We start from the raw sequence: 19,462 nt of genomic DNA on the forward strand, positions 1-19,462 counted from the left end.
ATGGGAATACTGGGATGGGACCCATTTAAACCTTAAATGATTTACAATATCCCTCATATAAAACCAGCTTATATAACTCTATTTGTAGTATATTAATATTAAATAATTTCAAAATGGTATATACAAATAAAACTTATTGTAAAGTTTATAAATCATGTCTGAGTCAGTTTACATTTTTGATGAAATCCTGACTAACCCAAAATCAAACATTACAAAGAGGGGGCTGTGGGTTTTACTTTCTGAGTTTCTGGTATCAGCCTCTGACCCCTTACGGGGAATCATGTTCAGTGTGAGAGATTTCTGTGTAATTTAAATAAACAAAGAAAAGTGTTGCAAAAATCTGCATTCTCACCTCCTGGCGCTTTCCGACTTCGGCATAGGCGCATATAGGATGGAAAGCCCCAGTCCCACACACATACAGGTGAGTCTGGTTAAAGGGCTGGAGCACCTTAATAAAATTGGAGCATTCTTTCTGCAAAACAAATACAAAAGCTGTGATATTATACATCAAAATGAGCAACATGCTCAGCTGTAATAAACAATATTGAGTATAATTAAAAAAAAAACAAATAAAAACATTATTGTAAATGCTGATTTTGTTAGATGTCATTAATGTAATTTATTTAATTAATTTTACATATGTGACTCCAGGACAATATATAAAAATCTTAATATTTGTTTCACGAGTAATAATGGATTCATTTATAAGAGTTCATATCATTACAATGGAATATTATTGTTTTGAGTATTAGGATATCATACTGTACTATCTCATAAAAGTTTACAATGATGAACCGGTTATCCATGATTTTTGGCTTTAGGCACTGTGTCAGCTTCCAGTTTCCAAATACACTGAGAGTCCACTGTAAAAAGGCACATTGTTCATTGACATTGAATCATTCAGCAACCGCTTGTCTGGGACGCACTGGACGAGTCAGAGAAAAGTGTAGTTATCAACAGATGGAGATATACAGATACAGACTCATTTCAGAATGTACCCTGAAGAGCGTATGGAAAAACTTCACATTTATTTTGCACAATGCATTGATGTGTTTCGGCAAACTGCCTTCATCAGTGTCAGTGAACGAGAGCAGCTGGTAATGTAGTGGTTAGAACTGCTGCAAGATCCCACGTTCGATTCTCACCTCCAACTATAGTATCCTTGAGCAAGATACTTACCTAAATTACACCAGTAAAGTTACCCAACTGCATAAATGATAAATAATTGTAAGTAGCTTAACATTGTAAGTCACTCTGGAGAAAAGCATCAGGTCAATGAATAAACGTAACTAGTTTCTCTGTTGCCCCTTATCTTCTCTATCAATTAAATATCATCTGCCTTTTCTCCCCAAATATTTCCATTAAACGAAACGACTGAGGATCCAACTGCTGACAAGTTTCAAAGGCTGAACAGAATTAACAAAAATGGATATCGCTGCTTATCTTCATCATTCAATGTAATTAAAAGGCAACAAATTTTGACTGCAACCATTAAGGAGGGGTTCGCATCTCGGAAAGGGTTGCTTTCCTGGGACTGCTTGACGTTTCATTAGCGTCACACTAATGTTACACATTCTGAGAGTTTCGAATGCAATGGAACATGTACGATACCCTGTGGTGTGACTATTTTAGGCGCAGAATCAGTGTTGTTTCAATGAAACAATGCTGAAAATGATGACACGTTCAATAATATGCTGATATTTTCAAAGCTGCGTTTTGCTGATAGCAGGTGTATGACTTTGACGATTTTCCCACTCTGACACGCCCTCTCGTGTTGATTCTGCCGAGACTGAAAGAGGTTTTTCCCCCTTAAAAACAAACATGTAGAGATGCATATCTGAAGCAGATCCCGCACTCGCTGCACTTTGGAGCGTCGAAACGCAAAGCCCCTGTGTACAGTGATTACCGCTGTGTCCCGCGGGCCTCTTCCGACATTGTTAAGAAAATAAAAGAGTCCATCTGTGCAAACACAGGTTTGTAAGGCCCAGGTTTATTTAGTCTGCAGTGTGTCAGCTCACTTGCCATGCACGGTTCACTCGATTGAATCGACGGGTTTGCTCAGCGCACTGACCTGCCAAGCACTGGTTTACCACAGGCCTCATAAATTAAATGATGGAGTCCAATTGGTCGACATCTCTTCTGCAAAGCTTATGCTGTAGAGATACAAGATCCTTTATTTGGACTATATTAATGGGCCATATTACTGATATTATTACTATATTTAAATGTACGATATTTAAGTGTATAGCTGCCAAGGATCACTTGTGACTCCGCTTTTCTGCTTACTTCCTGCTTCTTCTGTAACCTGGTATGCTTTGCGACCTTTAGAGTAAAAGTAGTATCGGTGTTGGGTGTGATAGCAAGTGACTGTGTACCACAACATGACGACAGTTGTCACGGCAAAAGTCACAACGACTAGTTTCAGCACTTTTCGCACTCGCGTCGGCTGCCGAGATTTCGCTGCTCGTGCCGCTGTGAAAGTTGCCGACTTCATTGAGCGTCAACGGCTTGAGACGTGACATTGTTCCAATTCAGAGAAAGGGAGGGCTTGTCAGTCCCCATTCGGATCGAGTCCGTCCGTCCAGATGCGGCTCAAATGCAGAGGGGGCTCACCTGACATTCATTAACTGCATGTTCTTCGGGCACAACTAAGGCTTGGGATTTTCCAGTAGTTCTTGCAAGGCCTTTTGAAAATTAATAGAGCTTGACGTTGCCAGTGCAAGCTGTCAGAGCAAAAGTCTTTGTTGCTATGATTTCATGTTTTGTTGCCCCACCCCAGGCGTTATCTGGATGGAATTTATAAGCGAGAGGAGCCTGTTTGATTTATACATCCACCCTGCGTCTATGTGCCGTTTCATCTCTCCCTTTCTGAAAGACATGTTGAAGTTCTCATGCTGCAGTGTTTTTAGGAACTTGGGTGTTGTTGTGCCGAAGGAATGTGGTGCTTTAGCAGCCTAATCAACATGGCAAGTACATAAAAATTGCTGTTTAAAAAATATTACCCCATATTTATTCTAAAACGGAGCTGCCAACTTTAAACTTGACATAATAATCAAATCACAACGATTAATTAAATAAGACCTATAAGTGTTCTTACTTGCAAAGTAAAGGCAGTACAGTACTCTAATAGTGAACTTATGGATTTCGGTGTAATATGCTATTATTTTTGTAATATTATAACAGTTTTTTTAAAAGTTCCGTTACTGAGTCTTGACGTAAAACTGAACAGCGAATTAAATGCACTAGGGTAATTCTTTGTGCTAAGAACAAACAAAAGGTGATAAATACTGGAAATAGTTTGTACTGTACATATAAAATCTGAGTACATGCAAATACATTCATCTGAAAACAAACATTTGTCCTTAAAAGAAACTGTGAAATAAAAGGATGAAAATCCCTAACGTTCCCATCTTCTCCTTCCCAGGGGGTGCAGGTGGTGCAGCAGCGGAGTGTAACACCCAAAAGACCAGGAGATGTGAAGAGGACACACAGCTCATGACGTTCTCCTGTTACAGTGTGTGCTGAGACATTGCTGTCCTCCTTTTGTTCGAACCCCCTGTGCTCGCCAGGGTTCTGGGCTCTGACACACTGAACACACACAGAATGTGTTTCAAAAATTGCCGACAAAAGAGCCGGCGCTCTGAAAGAAACTGTCCTTGAAGAAAGCCGTTTACACCGTTTTTGTTTACAGCTGATCATATTGAGCAAATCAAGCTGTTTTCTTACATGAGCCCAAATAAATATTGCACTTAGTATCACAGCATCACATTGGCTCTGCGCAGGGTAACGTGCGGGTGTTTGTGGGCCCTGAGCACTTTCCCTCCGGAAAGTGTAAAACGAAAGGGACTTTCTTGGGAAATGCCTAGAAATTCTGCAGTTATGCTTTTGAAAAGTCATTTTGAAATTTTAGTTGCATTAAACTTCCATTAAACTTTTTTTCTTATTTTTCCTGTTTTGTATATTTCTTCCCCTCCGTTGTAGACACTAAAAATGTCATAGACCCCAGGTTCTGTGCCTTCACTGGCTAATGAAAAATTCAGCAGTACTGCTTCGTAAAGCACGTGACATAGTCTCTATCAGGGTAGGAGGTACGGCAGCTATTTTCATAGCCCAGCAGCCCTGGAGTAAGTTCCACCTGTCAGGTGTATGTTCAGTCCAAGCAAGGCCACAGTGACCACACCGTGGTAAAGGGCATCGTTTTATATTGCTTCCCACCTGGACAGCTCTGCATGAGACACAAAGCACGAGGGAAGTGACCTTTAAAAAAAGTTTTTTTTTTTGAAACACGTACCGTAATGTCCTTCCCAGCCCATTTGCACTCATCCCGTCGTGAAGGGGTTGCAGGCCATGCAATCTGAAATAGTGAATCAGAAGAGGACATTTTCAGGTCACATATATACCTATAACAAGGTTAACATGCCGCAGTAGTCCTTTATTGGTTATACTGTGAAGTAACAAAACCCAAGAAGCTCTCAATTTACTTGTGCTGAAACAAAACTATGGCTGAACACTTGAGAGGGGGGTGCGAAAGATGCGTTTAGTAAATATGTTTGTATGTTTTTCAAAATCTGAAATTCTCTTTAGCTACAGTAATGTCAGAGTGCAGGCATATGTGAACATTATATACATTCACATATATACATATATAACCATATATATAATTATACACAAACCAAATAAACATTTATATAACTAAAATATACAAATATGTATTTTTCATAATTAACTTGTTAATACCTTGACTATTGATTTTAAATTTAAATATATGAATAAATATAGTCATTTTATAATATCAGAATAATAATACAGATAAATATGTATATATATATATATATATATATATATATATATATATACATATTTATCTGTATTTATCTGTATTATATACATATATGCATATATAAATTTTAACGTATCCAACCGTATTCTGCAAACAAAAACAGGATATTACCAGACATATGTCACAAAGTTTCCAGTTTATTTTTTCACCACAAACATTTCTTTCTTCTCAGTTCAACTCAGTTTTAAGCGGAAATGAAGTATGAAAGAGGAGCAATTCCTGTCCTAGGGTTGTTCCCTCGGAGTGCTGCCGCCATCAGATAGGAGGAGGCTGAACCTGTTCCATGTGGCGAAGTGAAATTGTATACAGTATGTAGCTCAGGAGGAACAACACGGGAAATCAATGTAATAAAAACTGGACTCCGGGGTTAGAACTAGGGCCAAGATACAATAGTGGAGACTGGAGCGTGAACCGAGGCACAGGGTGTGAGATTGCTACACTTCCTGGCTGTCTGGAGTGAGGCCTTCCATCAGTCGAGCGAGGTTCAGCTTTCAGCCTTCCCTCAGGGATAGGTAACGTCAACATGATATTTCCGCCTCCCGAGAGTACCTCCTGCCGTGCCAGGTCCGTCTGTCTGCCCACCTCCTCTGCACATGCACAGCATGGCGTCTCTCAGTGAATGTTTAACACGCGCCGATGTCCTCACATGGTGCATGCTGCAGACTGCGTGCCAGGCCTGCTATGGTACGCCGCAGCATGGTAAACATCACTCGAGCTCTCAGTAGGAGACTGGCCTCTAGCGCACTGGGACAACACCCCCAAGTAAGTAGTTTCCTGAAAAGGAGTATCCAGCTTTAACTCCCATAATTCACCAAAATTCCTCTGTTAGAAGGATTAAACAGGAGTATATTCTTCAAGTCCTCTAAATTTATTTATTTCACAGAATGCCATGCCAAAATACTACTTTATATTTGCCTTTATTCATTTAGAGGGTGCCTCTCTCCAAAGCAACTTACTGCTCAGGGTAAACAATAGTGAATTTCACCAATAGACAAAGAGTGACAATTTCGAGACCCTCTATGTTGCACGCGGCCTGTCTCTGTTTCAGCTCTATGGTAGCGGGAGAGTCAAGGTCAACACCTTTTGACTGTACACCAGTAGCAGGACTGCTTCCTGTTCAGTCCTTGAGTTGCCAAAGCTAATATTTTAACCCCTATTTTGTGATAACAGCCACAGCTAATGTTTCTTCAACTTCACGCCAAAGGCATGCCACTGAATTTCGCGTGAAGTTTGGGAAAATTAGTCAAGGAATGTCGGAAATGTTGAATCTGGCATATGAAACAGGTACAAGGAATTTTGCAAGGATGGAAAATTTCATCCAATGAAAAGGTGAAAAAGCTATCACCGTGGGGGCGTGGTGGTGTAGCAGATTTGGCTGGGGCCCGCTGTGTGGCGGGTCTGGGGTTCGAGTCCTTCTTGGGGTACCTTACGGCAGACTGATGTCCCCTCCCCCTTTAGCCTTGTATCCTGTGTTTCTGGGTTTGGCTGCGGTTCACCGCCACCCTGCTCGGGACAAGTGGTTGTAGACATTGTGTGTGTGTGTGTGCATGATATACACACACACACACACACACACACACACACACACACACACACACACACACACACACACACACACACACACACACACACACACATTTTCAGAACCGCTTGTCCCATACGGGGTCACGGGGAACCGGAGCCTACCCGGCAACACAGGGCGTAAGGCTGGAGAGAGGTAGGGGACACACCCAGGACGGGACGCCAGTCCGTCGCAAGGCACCCCAAGCGGGACTTGAACCCCAGACCCACCGGAGAGCAGGACTGCGGTCCAACCCACTGCGCCACCGTGCCCCTCCTTGCATGATATATATTTATTTAAATATCATATTACATGATTATATAGTATAGAATCATAATTGTGATTTGGCATAAATTTATAGCAACTGTATTTGCAAATAAAAAAAAATGAACTGCAGTCTGCAATGCAATGGATGTAGCCACACCTTTGCAGTTTATTGCCTCAAAATCATTTGCTCAGGCTGCCATTGGGAAAATGGCATCTCCTCTATTGTACTTTGGGACTGGATGGATGGATGGATGGATGGAAATACTTTATTGATCCCAGGGGAAATTCTGTTGCATACTTCAGCAATACAGAGATATACAGTACACACACTACATGAACACATAGAACAAAGACTCGCAACAAGGTGCACAGAGAACACAAACAGTTGCAATATAAATAAAGTATAACAGCATAATTGCTCTATAATTACTTTTACCATAGAATTACTATGAGGCACAGAATTCAAGAAGAGCATATTTGCAAAGCCTGAGGAATGCAAGGCCTCGTTTACATTAGCCAAATATTTGTACCGGTACATGGGATGGGGCTGCATTTTATTAGGGGATCTGTTATACCTTTAAATCCATCTTGCAGAAGGCTGCAACATTACCTGGATTTGTAACTGTAACACCAATCAACAGCAGAACTCCTAAGGTATTGTCAATCAGCACAACCCTTTTGGTGTTGGAACGAATCAATCACATGCCCGATGTGGAACACGACACCGAAAAAAATCCCTTTCTTCCAAAAATGTATCGCATGTGTTCTATAAAAAAGCAATGGCTCAGAAGTGCACGTTATATTTTTCTAATGGTAGTGGAGCACATAGAGTTTGGTCTGGCCGCATGTCTGAATGAGCACGAAGGCCTGTCCAGCCCTGACAGCAGGGGGGATTTGAAAGCTGACACGTGCGTTCTTCAGGGACTCAATGCAATTTGTCTTCGGTTTTGTTTCGGCCTGCTCTTCATTATTCATCCAGGTACACAGAGCAAGGTCTCCCGCATGTGCTCCGAGCTGCTCGAGATTTCTGTGACATCTCCCCACTTTAAATATGCATTTGATGCCTTTCTGTGGAAGGCGCACTCCCCACTCGCCCCCGTGAGGTTAGCCTATAAAGCCGCTAGTTTGTTCGCGAGTTCCACCGCCAATTCCTGACCGTTCCTCCACTTCCACCTCTCATTTTCACTTTGTCCAGCTTTTCCAGATGAGCTCTATTTGTTTTCTTGTCCACATGGTGGGGGCAAAGTTTCCATTCAGATGTTCTCCCCACTGCTGCTGTTAGAGACCATGCGACTATGTAATGATGGAGTGTTAAAGCTCTGGAAGCAAAGTGACATGTCGAAAAACACAGCTGAGCTGCATTCAAACCTCATGCAGTCCAACATTCAGTATTTTACCATCAGCAGACTAATATTTAAACAGCTGACGTGTTTTCAATTTCTTTTCCACAGCTACACTTTCAATGGAAGCTGAGGGCAATACATGCTGTGTGTTCAATTGACGGCATCCATGATTCGGCTGCAGACAGGTATCCCCGTGGGAGCTGTTGACACCAACGCCTTCAAAAGCACCTAAAGTGCACTGTTCACCTGAGCGCAATCACATGCTGTCGTTGCAGCCATCTACTTCAAATTAAGTGCCAAACCATGAATTCAAAACACTTCAGGAACAATCTGCCTAAATCTCAGTTCCCGTTCAGATGGTAATGTTTAAAACATGTGATACACTGTTATAGTATATTAACCACGTGTTTTGTCTGTCAGTGACTCGAAGGCCTGTCTGACTACAAAACGTTGACTTTGGCTTTGATTCTCCCCCAGTGTTCAGTCTGTCCTTCCTCGCGCTCGGAGGGGTAAGTGTTACCTTCAGGTAGTCCTTGTTGATGTTGACAAGATTAAAGGAGAAGATGTGGTCCTTGGCTCCCACCAGCAGTCTGCCCCTCTCTTCATCCAGCAGGAAGGTGTGATAACTGGAGCTGTTAGCCAGGCCATTAAACGTAATTAGATTGTTGGATTCCAACATCTCTGCAAGGGGAAGGAAAAATAGAGCATTGTGAGGAAAGACTGCATGGGCCTGGCTGAAGAAAAGAGCACAACAGTGCTGACCCTTCGGGGGAGGACAGCACTGATCAGATGCCCCATCTCACAGGCTGAGATGCTGTCTCTGTGGAGCTTTCACCGAAAGGCACACCTATGATTGCCGTGCGTTCGGCACAGCTAAGCAAATGACTGCAGGAGAAACTGGCAACACGTTGAAACACAGCCTCTGCTTGCCAGAGACCCACTGTATCGCAAAAGTTATGGGCCTCGTGTAGAGGGTGTGAATGCAGCCAATGTGTATGGTGTTGGACCTGACCTCTGGACAAATAAAGGACCTCTCTTCACAAGTGTATTCATGCTGATGTAATGGTAAATTTCATGAATACATGAGGTTTTCAAAGCATACAGCTCACGGCATTACTGTTATCGGGCCTAACATGGTGTGTTGCCATTTAAATAAACACAATTACAGCCATCCCTAATATGTAATTCAATGCATTCAATCATTGTTTGACCCAGTGAGGACAAGCCTTTGAAGTGGTGTACAAAACTGTCAACAGTTTCATACATAGTCTCGAAAGGGATAGCCAGGAGCAAAGTGTCACTCCATGTCACCATGCTGTGTAATTAGCGCGACACTTCAAACACAGTTAGACAGGTCAAATACCCCCTGTCTCACCTCTCTCACAATTTCAACAAAATAAAACAAGAGGCAGGCGATCTGCTAAAATTATGAACTTCCGACCACATTGTATACTGGTAAACATAAAAAGGCTTTGCATGTTCTCCTTGTACACAAAGCTCAAGGCACATAAATGTCACAGAACTATATCAGCTGATTGGAAGCCGCTAAGAGTCTCTCTCAGAGTGACAGTCAACACTGGATTTCTTTTTAATTACATAAGGCTGGTGCTTCTCAGTGAGATTCAGGAAAAATTCAAACTCTAATCCTGTTGATTATATTCAGTGTCAGAGCAAAAGACAGTACACTCACGCTAGGAGATTAGAGGCAGGTCTCTGAGCCAAGAGGGAATATTTGTTTGGCTGAGGGATTCTAATGTAACAAGGTTTAATGATACTTGTAGAACAGAAAAACAAATCCATCTTAAACAATTGCAATCTGACACGACAAAAACATTAATAAACAAGGGTTTGGGAAAGCTAGTGGTGTTGGGCCCGTCGGCCGTGGCTAAGCCGGGCCAGACTCAGCAGTAAGTCACGCGTCACAGTTTGTTTGCTTGCGTCTCCACAGGGCTGGCGATCACAAGCGATTCGATTCGCGCACAGCTGAATAGGCACTGCCAGACTGCGCCAGAGCCCGCATGAATGAGCCGACCTTGACGGTACAGCCAGCTGGAAAGCTCGCTGCTTCTGGGCCACACATTCTCTCTGACTCCGAGCTAACGCAGCAGCCTAACTAACATAAATTTACCTGCCTAATGCCGAGCGAAAATACAATGCTGATAGAAGTTACCAAGCAAAATGGCTCTCGGAGCAGTAAATTATTGCAACAAGAGGACTTTTACATACAAGCACAGGATTACGGTTTGATTTCAGGCAATAAATGACTGAAAAGGGGGTAAAGATTACTTTAATGTCTATGTAGCGATGTCGAAGTAAAGTACCCTGATACCCAGCATGTATCTAAACACGTTTTATCTGCTGCCAGCCATGAGAATGGGGTCTATGGGGGAATTAAAACAACTCCGCCACAGTGACCTGCAAAACAAGTCAAACTCAACCATCCAGAACAAATAAGGGGGGATCCACGGCTCAAGCAAGAAAGCCCTGGGGGAAAACATTCACCTACCCCCGCCCCTACCTGCATCCCACCCCTATTCCCACCCACATCCGGACACCTGCACTCGTATTTTTTTAGAAGCAAGTAAATTAGCTAACTGTGGAAAAAATGCACAGGTTAGCTCCATCGACATTGGATGCTATTAAAACAAGTTCCAGCAACCTTCCCGGAGTTCAGATTTCGGTTTATTACCCCTCCGGCTCACATGGAGCTAAGTCGAATGGGGCCATTGGCTTGATGACAGCGTCACCCATACTAAGTCCTTGTTCCTTCTTCGGTGTCTCCATAGTCACATTGAGTTCACTCCACGCAAGACCAGGCTGGGAGCCCAACATTTTTATCGCACATCTTTGGTGCGAGACACAAAAAGGAGCTGTGATGCTGCACAGATCACCAACTTAAACGAACATCTGCAGTGCATACGGTGCATGGACTGTTAGCTACGTTGTTTCGTAAAGACTGAATTTTGTCAAATGAAACACAAGCAAGGAAATTCACATTGACTAAAAATAGAAGGATATTGTTGTACAACAGTTTACAATTCCGTGAGAATATTTAACAAACCTAAGCCGGTTTTCTGTAACAGTTATCGTCGAATTTCTCCAGGGTTGCTGGGTTTTCATCTGTGTGCACAATGAAAACCAACGATGGTCAACACACACACACACACACACACACACACTTTCCGAACCGCTTGTCCCCTACGGGGTCACGGGGAACCAGAGCTTCCCCAGCAACACAGGGCGTAAGGCCAGAGGGGGAGGGGACACACCCAGGACGGGACGCCAGTCCGTCGCAAGGCACCCCAAGCGGGACTCGAACCCCAGACCCACTGAAGAGCAGGACCCGGTCCAACCCACTGCACCACTGCGCCCCCCTTACGATGGTCAACATCATCCAGAAAAACACATTATCCAGACATCTGTGTGAGAAGTTCTGCTGCTAATATCAAATTTCCTAGAGCATTCCCAAGTGTTGGAATATACAAAGGGTACGTGCAGGCCGTCTTATCCCATATCTACTGCAGATCAGCTTTTTTACACGAGTTTCAGGTTCTTCAGACACTTCAGCTATGACGGCTGCACTTCCAGATGGAGAGCAGACTCAACATGGACCGTATGCGACAAACTGTTTTTGTAACTAGATTGGCGGATGTTGCCATTTTAAGTCAAGCAATGCGTCAATCATACGACCTTGCGATGACTAATGTGTTTGGGGGTCACCCGCTCCCTTGCGAGTACAGTTTCAATGACAGCCTTGGGACGGGAAGTTGAGGAACACAAAACCAGTAACACGTGAGTGTCCGAAGAACGTACACTGAATAAGATTACGGCCCCAGCCTAGGACACCGTATCCACCTTTAAGTAGGTCATATTATATAAGGTCATTTTAAAGTAGGCCCTAGGGTAACATTAGAAATGAGGAGTGTCATCACGTGTTTGACTGCATTACAGTCTGTTGGTAGTGCGAGATATCAAGTCCTCAATGTCTGCAAAAAGAGGTAGAGTGCAGTGCATTTTACACCGAAATGGGCTGCTCCATTTAAACCAAGCATGCCGAGAAAGATATATTAAGTAATTTCCAAGCAACTGAAGTGTGCGACCAACAGGGGAGTCACCAAACAAACTAGCTGTGGTTTGGGACAATGGAACACCTCATTTCTTCCTCAGCAGAGAGGTTCCTAGACACCCTATTGTGACTGCAAGGTCGTTAATAAAATTCAGTTTGCCTCCATTTCTGCTTTGGAAACATTTAAGTGTCTGAGTGCCGGCAGTTACAGCCATTTACAGCGAAAGCCAACAGCACATAGCTTGCAAAAATGAGCCACAGGCATTCTGTTGAGGATGTAGAGAATTCTTTCCTAAATCAAGAATGTACACACACACACACACACACACACACACACACACACACACATCTTCAGAACCGCTTGTCCCATACGGGGTCACGGGGAACCGGAGCCTAACCCGGCAACTCAGGGCGTAAGGCTGGAGGGGGAGGGGACACACCCAGGACGGGACGCCAGTCCGTCGCAAGGCACCCCAAGCGGGACTCGAACCCCAGACCCACCGGAGAGCAGGACTGTGGTCCAACCCACTGCGCCACCGCACCCCCTTCTATCAAGAATGTAATTTTTTAAAACATTTTTTCATGAATGTAAAAATGGACAAGGGATGCTTTAGCAGCTACAACATAAAATTCAGCCATATTTCTCAACATATTATTATTTTTAGTAGAGACAAGTAGTCCTTTTCTTCATTTTTATATCTTTGTGTGTGTGTATGTGTTAGAGAGAGTATCAGTGGTTCATTCAACTCGCAAAAATACTGGGGTAAAGGAATGGCAGATGCACATAGTTACAAAAGCTTAGAAGCACCACTGCAAAGGCATTTATGCATATACTCACATACAAACTTTTGAAAACTAAAATATTTTAAATTTCTGCCAGTGATAACTACTCGGATCTGAGGAAATCAAAACAACTTGATTAAAACGAATAAGGATTTACTGTTCTTGGGAAGTGCGGTGAAATGACCTTCACTCGTTCCCTTGGGGATATACTCCGGCGGTGGTTTTGAGCCCTGCTGCTGCTCGTACGCTTCATGGGCTGCTTTCGTGTTCCAGCAGAGCTCTCAAACAATTAGCCACTGATTCAGCTGCTGATGGAGTGAATCTTACCGTTCAGATGGACTTGATCCAAATACTTGCTGTATTATTCAGTCTTTTTAAATCGATCCCATGTTACTTGAAAAATACCCATTACAGAAGTTTTATAAGTGTTATTTATATATATACATATACAGCTAGAATGATAAATTAAATGAAACATTAATAAAAATTTTCAGTTAAACCTTGAAAATTAAAAATGAATATGAATGCTTTTGTGCGGTTGAAGAGTTTGTTATAATACAATATAATATAATATAATATAATATAATAAAGTATGATTATAATATACACACACACACACACACACACACACACACACACACACACACCGTCTGAAACCTCTTGTCCCATGTGTGGTCGCTGGGAGCCGAAGCCTAACCTGGCAACACAGGGCATAAGGCTGGAGGGGGAGGGGACGCACCCAGGATGGGACGCCAGTCCGTCGCAAGGCACCCCAAGTGGGACTCAAACCCCAGAGCCACCGAAGAGCAGGACCCGGTCAAACTCACTGCGCCACCGCACCCCCTTAATATAATATAATATAATATCATTTAAAATTCTTCTTTTAGTACATGCAGTTATAATACTTTCAGATTTACACATTCAGACATATTACCACTTGTTTGTGTTACCCCACCATGCTGTACTGTGCGTGTGTGTGTGGGCCTCCAGTACCAGCATGCCATCTCTTTAGTGAGCATTGTGCCCATAATTAGTAATTATTAATCCCTGTGCCTTTAGGAGCGTGATGAATAGTGAACATGTCTGCTGTGGCTGCCTGTCTGCCTAACGGTCCTGCTGTGCAGCTTTCCATCTAGCTCTCCATCTGTCCAGCTGTCTAACTCGTGGACTGCCCAGTTCTTTAACTGCCCAGATGCCCAATCATTCCACTGTCTAACTGCCCAACCAATTAGTAGCCAGTTAAATTGTTTGCTCTTACTATCTAACTATTCTGCTGTTCAATTGTTGGGTGTCCAGCTCTTTGATGAACTCTCCTGTTCTCCAATCTGACTGTCTTTATTGCCCAACTATGCAACTTACTCTTCAGCTGTCCTATTGTCCCACTGTCCAGCTTTCCAGTTGTCTTGGTGCCGAGGTTTTTGACTGCTATCCCACTGTCCAGTCATCTGAAAGTTTAACTAGTTGACCATTGTATTAACTGCCCAGCTGTCTGTCTAGTTGTCTAACTGCCCAACTTTCCAAGTGTCCAGTCTCCCAACTGTCTGGCTGTCCTGTAAGACAGTGTGTCTGACTGTCTCCTGTCTAACTATTTTACTGTCCAGCTGTCTAACTTATTAACTGTTTCATCCTGACTTTGTATCTGACTCTCTGACCGATAGGCCATAGCTCCAGAAGGAAAGCTGGAAGCTCATGGAAGAGCACCGGCTTGACCCGGGGGGCCGAGGTGTGACAGCATGCCTGGACAGCCCTGGGTCTGTCTCTCGGCAGCAGCCAAATGCACAGCGAGCCCCTCGACTCACACAGAGCTGCCGTCCTTCTCAATGACACCCGGTGTAAAGCGATACGTGTGGTTTCCAACAAAAGTGATGTCTTATAAATTAATATCTCTTGTGTGGGGCACAAAGAAAGGAAATGTATAAAGGACGTTTGCTGCTTTATGATGTGAAGCAATGATTTAAACACTTGACTCTGCAAAGGTCATGGCTTTGAATTCCAGGTGGAATCTTGCTACCATTCTGCTCAGTATGATATTTTACTTAAAGCCTTACAGTACACCCCAGCTGTACAAATAGATTACAGAATCACCAAGACAAAAACAAAAAAAATGGAACTGTTGGGAGACATGCTAAAAATTGTCTGCAATTTCTGCATACGTTTATATGAGCAGGGGCACCGTGGGCTTGGCCAGGTTCTACTCTCTGGTCGGTCTGGGGTTCGAGTCCTGCTTGGAGTGCCTTGCGATGGACTGGCGTCCTGTCCTGGGTGTGTCCCCTCTCTCTCTAGCCTTGCGCCCCGTGTTGCCGGGTTCGCCTGACTTCAGTGTATGTGCATACCTAGTACTTTTTTCCTTTTAGTATGACGAATGAATGATTAAAAAAAAAAACATTAAAAGGCAACTAGTATCAGTATATTAATATAGCATGTAGTCATTCGTTTTTTCAGATATTTGTGTCGTGGGCGAATAAAGGCCCGGCAATCTGGAACCTGCTCCTCCCACCAGAAGTGTTCATTCAGTCATCTTTTATTCTCACAACCAGTCACGGTACCATTAGACAATGAGCTCTTGAGGACAGCGAGAAAAAGGAGGCAGTTTGCTTTGAGGCAGGGCGACGCAAAGTGACTCCTCAGCTGAATAGTCGCACTGGCTGCACTGTGCTACCCAAAGGGGATCCTGGGTGAGGTGAGTACTGTACCTGCTCATACCCTGTGTGAAAACACACCAGGTTTGGATCACCAGTGACACCCAGGATCACACGTATTGGCCACCTCCTTGAGGCTCGGCACTGAATATCCGAAACTTGTAACTTTCAGCTTTGTAATGGTACTCCATTCGCTTCTGACCTTAAACAACCTTCCATGGAAAATTATAAATAGCTAAATAATTGTAAGTAGCTTATCACTGTAAGTTGCTTTGAAGAGAAGCAATACCTTCAATGAATAAACATACAATAGCCATCCCATTAACCATATTACAATAATTTGAAAAAATCCCAGTGTTTGGTAGTGACATATAATGACAACCGCTCCATCTGCTACATGATAACATCAACTGGCCGCTATGCCACATTGCATCATACTTCAAATTTTTGGGTCTCTTTTTTCACCAAACTTTTAATTTACGAGTTCTTTCAAGTTACTCTTCATTTAAAATTGCCTGCAAGCAAAAAAGCGGGCGTTCATTATCAGTTTATGAATACTCTGAAGTACAGTATTTATAAATAACTGTATTTTATTTCATTTTACAACTACTGTCCTTGTTTAATTATTCCATATTATTGTGAATTTAGTGAAAAAATACAACAAAGCCCATTTGTACAATGATAGTGTCATGACTCCGACCGGGGAGTGAGTCGCCAGACCCAAGTGCAGAGCCGAGGCGTGCTTGAGAAGGGGAAATCCGAAAGTCGTTGTCAGGAAAATAGGCGTGGGTCACCGAGGAGCGATCGTCGTTGTCAGGAGAATCCAAAAACCGTAAGTCAAAACACGAGCCAAAGGTCGGGGAAACAAAGAAGGAACGGGGTTTCAGGAAAAAGGGCGAGGAGTGGGAACAAGGATGGGAAGGTCAGGAGAAGGCCACAAGCCAAAGAGAGAGACGCAAGCGAATAGCAAGGCTGAACGAGGTTCCGTGTCTGACTTCTCTCCGCGCACTCCTTTTATGCGCTGGTCCCCTGATCCGCAGCAGGTGTTCCTCGCTGCGCTGGGGCGGAAGACTAGACAGATACAATATAGCAAATGTAGCAATCATGCATACTGTTTATATATTGTTAAGATTTATATTATACAGCAAAAGGGGATTTTCAATTTCTGATGAATTCAACATAAAATACTTTCAAAATACTTTGCTGGTAGGACTATATCCCATATCAGAATAGAACCCTGTCATAAGTGGAGGACCACCTGTATATAAACTGTATGCTTTAATGAAACAACAGAAGAAGTACGTGAGAGTCTAGTAGCTGTAAAATTTAATTTCTCAGAACCAATGAAAAAACCAATAAGCACATGGCCGCAAAGTTGCCTTCCTGATCGTTTTTATCACTTTTATCTAGTCAATGGCTCACATCAAATGACTCTCTTAGGCCATCAAGCGTACTCAGCTGTCCAGAGTTTCTGCCCAAGTCCCTTCACTGAGCTCTGCCTGCAAGGGAGTGAACCAGGTTCTGTGGGAACAGTCGTCGGGACGATGACTTCATCGACCTGATCCCCTCTCCCCCATTTTGCAAGGAGAGGTAATATTTTATCCTACTCAGTTGTTCTTTTGCTTGAATTTCCTGGGACTGGATCTGGCAAGAAGTAACAGTAAACTATTCTCTCACAGTGCCTTCAAGGGTTCCAGCTTAGCAGAGTTGGCCAAGAAGAGAATGAGAATCCAATAAATGTCTGTTAGTCCAGGTAGTGGAGTGGTTAGAGTAGAAAGACCCAGGTTGAAACCTTTCTTCCTGCTGTAACACCCTTGAGCAAGGTACTTACCCTGAATTCATCCAGTAAAAATTACCTAGTTTTATAAATGGGTAAATTATTATTGTAAGTTGCTTCACATTTTAAATCACCTTATAGAAACACATCAGATTAATGAATACTCATACATGTTTTGGAAATGCATCACTAATCCATATAATAATTCATCTGCAGTAAGTGTCTTCAATGGTTTCCACTCATCACTCAACCTTTGTAGAACTGCCCTTGCATTCTCAGTGAGAATGTATCCACACACTCACCCCACCCTGATCTGAAGCAAAGCACCCTCTGCACTACTCCCCCTCAAGGCTCAGTTTTGCAGATCACTATACCTCAGGTTGTACCCTCACAAGGCCCATCCAAGGCCAAGCACATGGCTATCGAAGACATACCAATAAAACACACACAGCACTTGGTGAATGCCTGCGGCTATAGTTGCGTGCCCCCTCCCAGCAAGGAAAGCATGCATAAAAATAAGAAAAGTATACTGAACCTGAACAAACATTGCTTCTGCTCCACACTGAGCAGTTTAGGCACGTTTGTGTGCCAATAGGGGAAGTAGCACTATGAATAGAGGTTAAGGAGGACTTTGTCTTAGGTGTATGGTAAAACGGGGGTGACCTGGGCTCACAAGCAGCTTTGACACAGCTTACACAATGTATTCCAGCTTGAGGAAAGAAATAAACACCCTTGAGGGTGACTCAACGATGCGAGGCCATCATCATCATCATCATCATCATCATCATCGTCGTTGAAGATCATAATATAAATTAAGAGGAGACATTTGAACAGCTTGCCAAAAGAAGCATTATACTGTAAAGCATGGATAATTGCTTTAACCCCTGAACTCCCTTAACAAATGCTGACTGGTTTGTGTCTTACCATGCTATAATAATTGAGAGCCCTGAATATAGGGTGAAATACAGTCTAAACCTCTTTAAAACACATTCTTCTAGCCTACTCTTTTCACCAACTCATCTCACCATGTTAAGCTACCTACGGTTATTTACTAAATTCATGCGACAGGGTAATTTCTACTGAGGCAGGGTAAGTGTGTTGATCAAGTGTATGACACAAGGAGGTGGGGTTTAAACCTACTGTGAGAGTCCACTGTAATTACTATGCTACACCACAACTGAGTTTTCTACAAATATTTTCAGAGTTCACAATGTTCATAAAAGTCCCAAATAATTAACCAACATAGGGGGAACTGGTTTTGTCCAAGGAATAACAATCCCTCATAGTCCTTTCCTGTGTGATGCCTTTACCCCCACCCACCCTGTCTACACCTCTTCTCCCTGTTCATGATGTCTTTATGAAGTATGTTGTTAAGGGCAGAGGGGCAATAACCTCATCCAAATGTCCAGGTGTTACCCCTCCTGTTGACCCACAGGCATCAACAGACATAACAATTCATTCAATCACGGCCTTCCGGTACATTCTGAATGACATGAATCTCCTTTGGTTTAGAAATGTATACGCCTGACACATATGGGGATGGGATGATCAGATAGCAACTACAGTGATTATGGTGTGCCGAAAAGATCTTGTCCATCTGAATTTGAAAAAGACATCCCCAAAATGCCCAAAAAACATCTGGTTTCATTCAGTAGGGAAAGAAAACAGTTCTCACAAGGGGATAATTTGTAAAATAAAAAAAGGTCTTAAGGGACTTAGCTAATTCTTCAAGCCAACAGAAATAATGGGGGTATTCAGATATAAATACACAGAAATTCTCTCTCTATAACCAACCTACACAAGTAAAATATTCCTCAGAACTTGCTGTGCATCTCTCAACCGTAAATGTCAAATACTACTGCTTTGTGTGTGTATTTTTGCGTTTGACACATCTCTATGTCTGTGCTTCTCTAAATTCTGGGATCGCTCTGTGTCTATGACTGGTTATACGTTTGGATGCATGTTCCTGCATGACATTGCATGTGTGTGTGTGTGTGTGTGTGTGTGTGTGTGTGTGTTTGACTGACAGACAAGCCACATACAGTGTACAGTATTGCTACTATATTTTCAAGGGATTAGAAGAATTCTTCTGTTCATATCCATTATCCAACCCTAACCCTAATCCAACAAACATGCCACTTGTCCGCTCCCGAACTGCAGCGTTGTCTATGGAATTATGTATATGT

General features: G+C 42.9%; 1 protein-coding gene across 3 annotated transcripts in view; it reads right to left on the minus strand.

Annotated features, from left to right (window-relative positions):
* LOC108921143 (semaphorin-3A-like) overlaps positions 1–19,462 on the minus strand; it is a 115,962-nt gene that overhangs the window by 21,519 nt on the left and 74,981 nt on the right. For all 3 annotated transcript variants that reach the window (XM_018730461.2, XM_018730462.2, XM_018730460.2), the window contains exons 3-5: positions 8,532–8,692; positions 4,292–4,354; positions 353–472 (exon numbers count right to left, since the gene is read on the minus strand). In XM_018730461.2, coding sequence (XP_018585977.1) covers positions 353–472; positions 4,292–4,354; positions 8,532–8,692 — 344 coding nt within the window. The remainder of the gene's footprint in view (positions 1–352; positions 473–4,291; positions 4,355–8,531; positions 8,693–19,462) is intronic.

Source organism: Scleropages formosus, chromosome 5 (assembly GCF_900964775.1).
Source record: "Scleropages formosus chromosome 5, fSclFor1.1, whole genome shotgun sequence".
NCBI lineage: Eukaryota > Metazoa > Chordata > Actinopteri > Osteoglossiformes > Osteoglossidae > Scleropages > Scleropages formosus.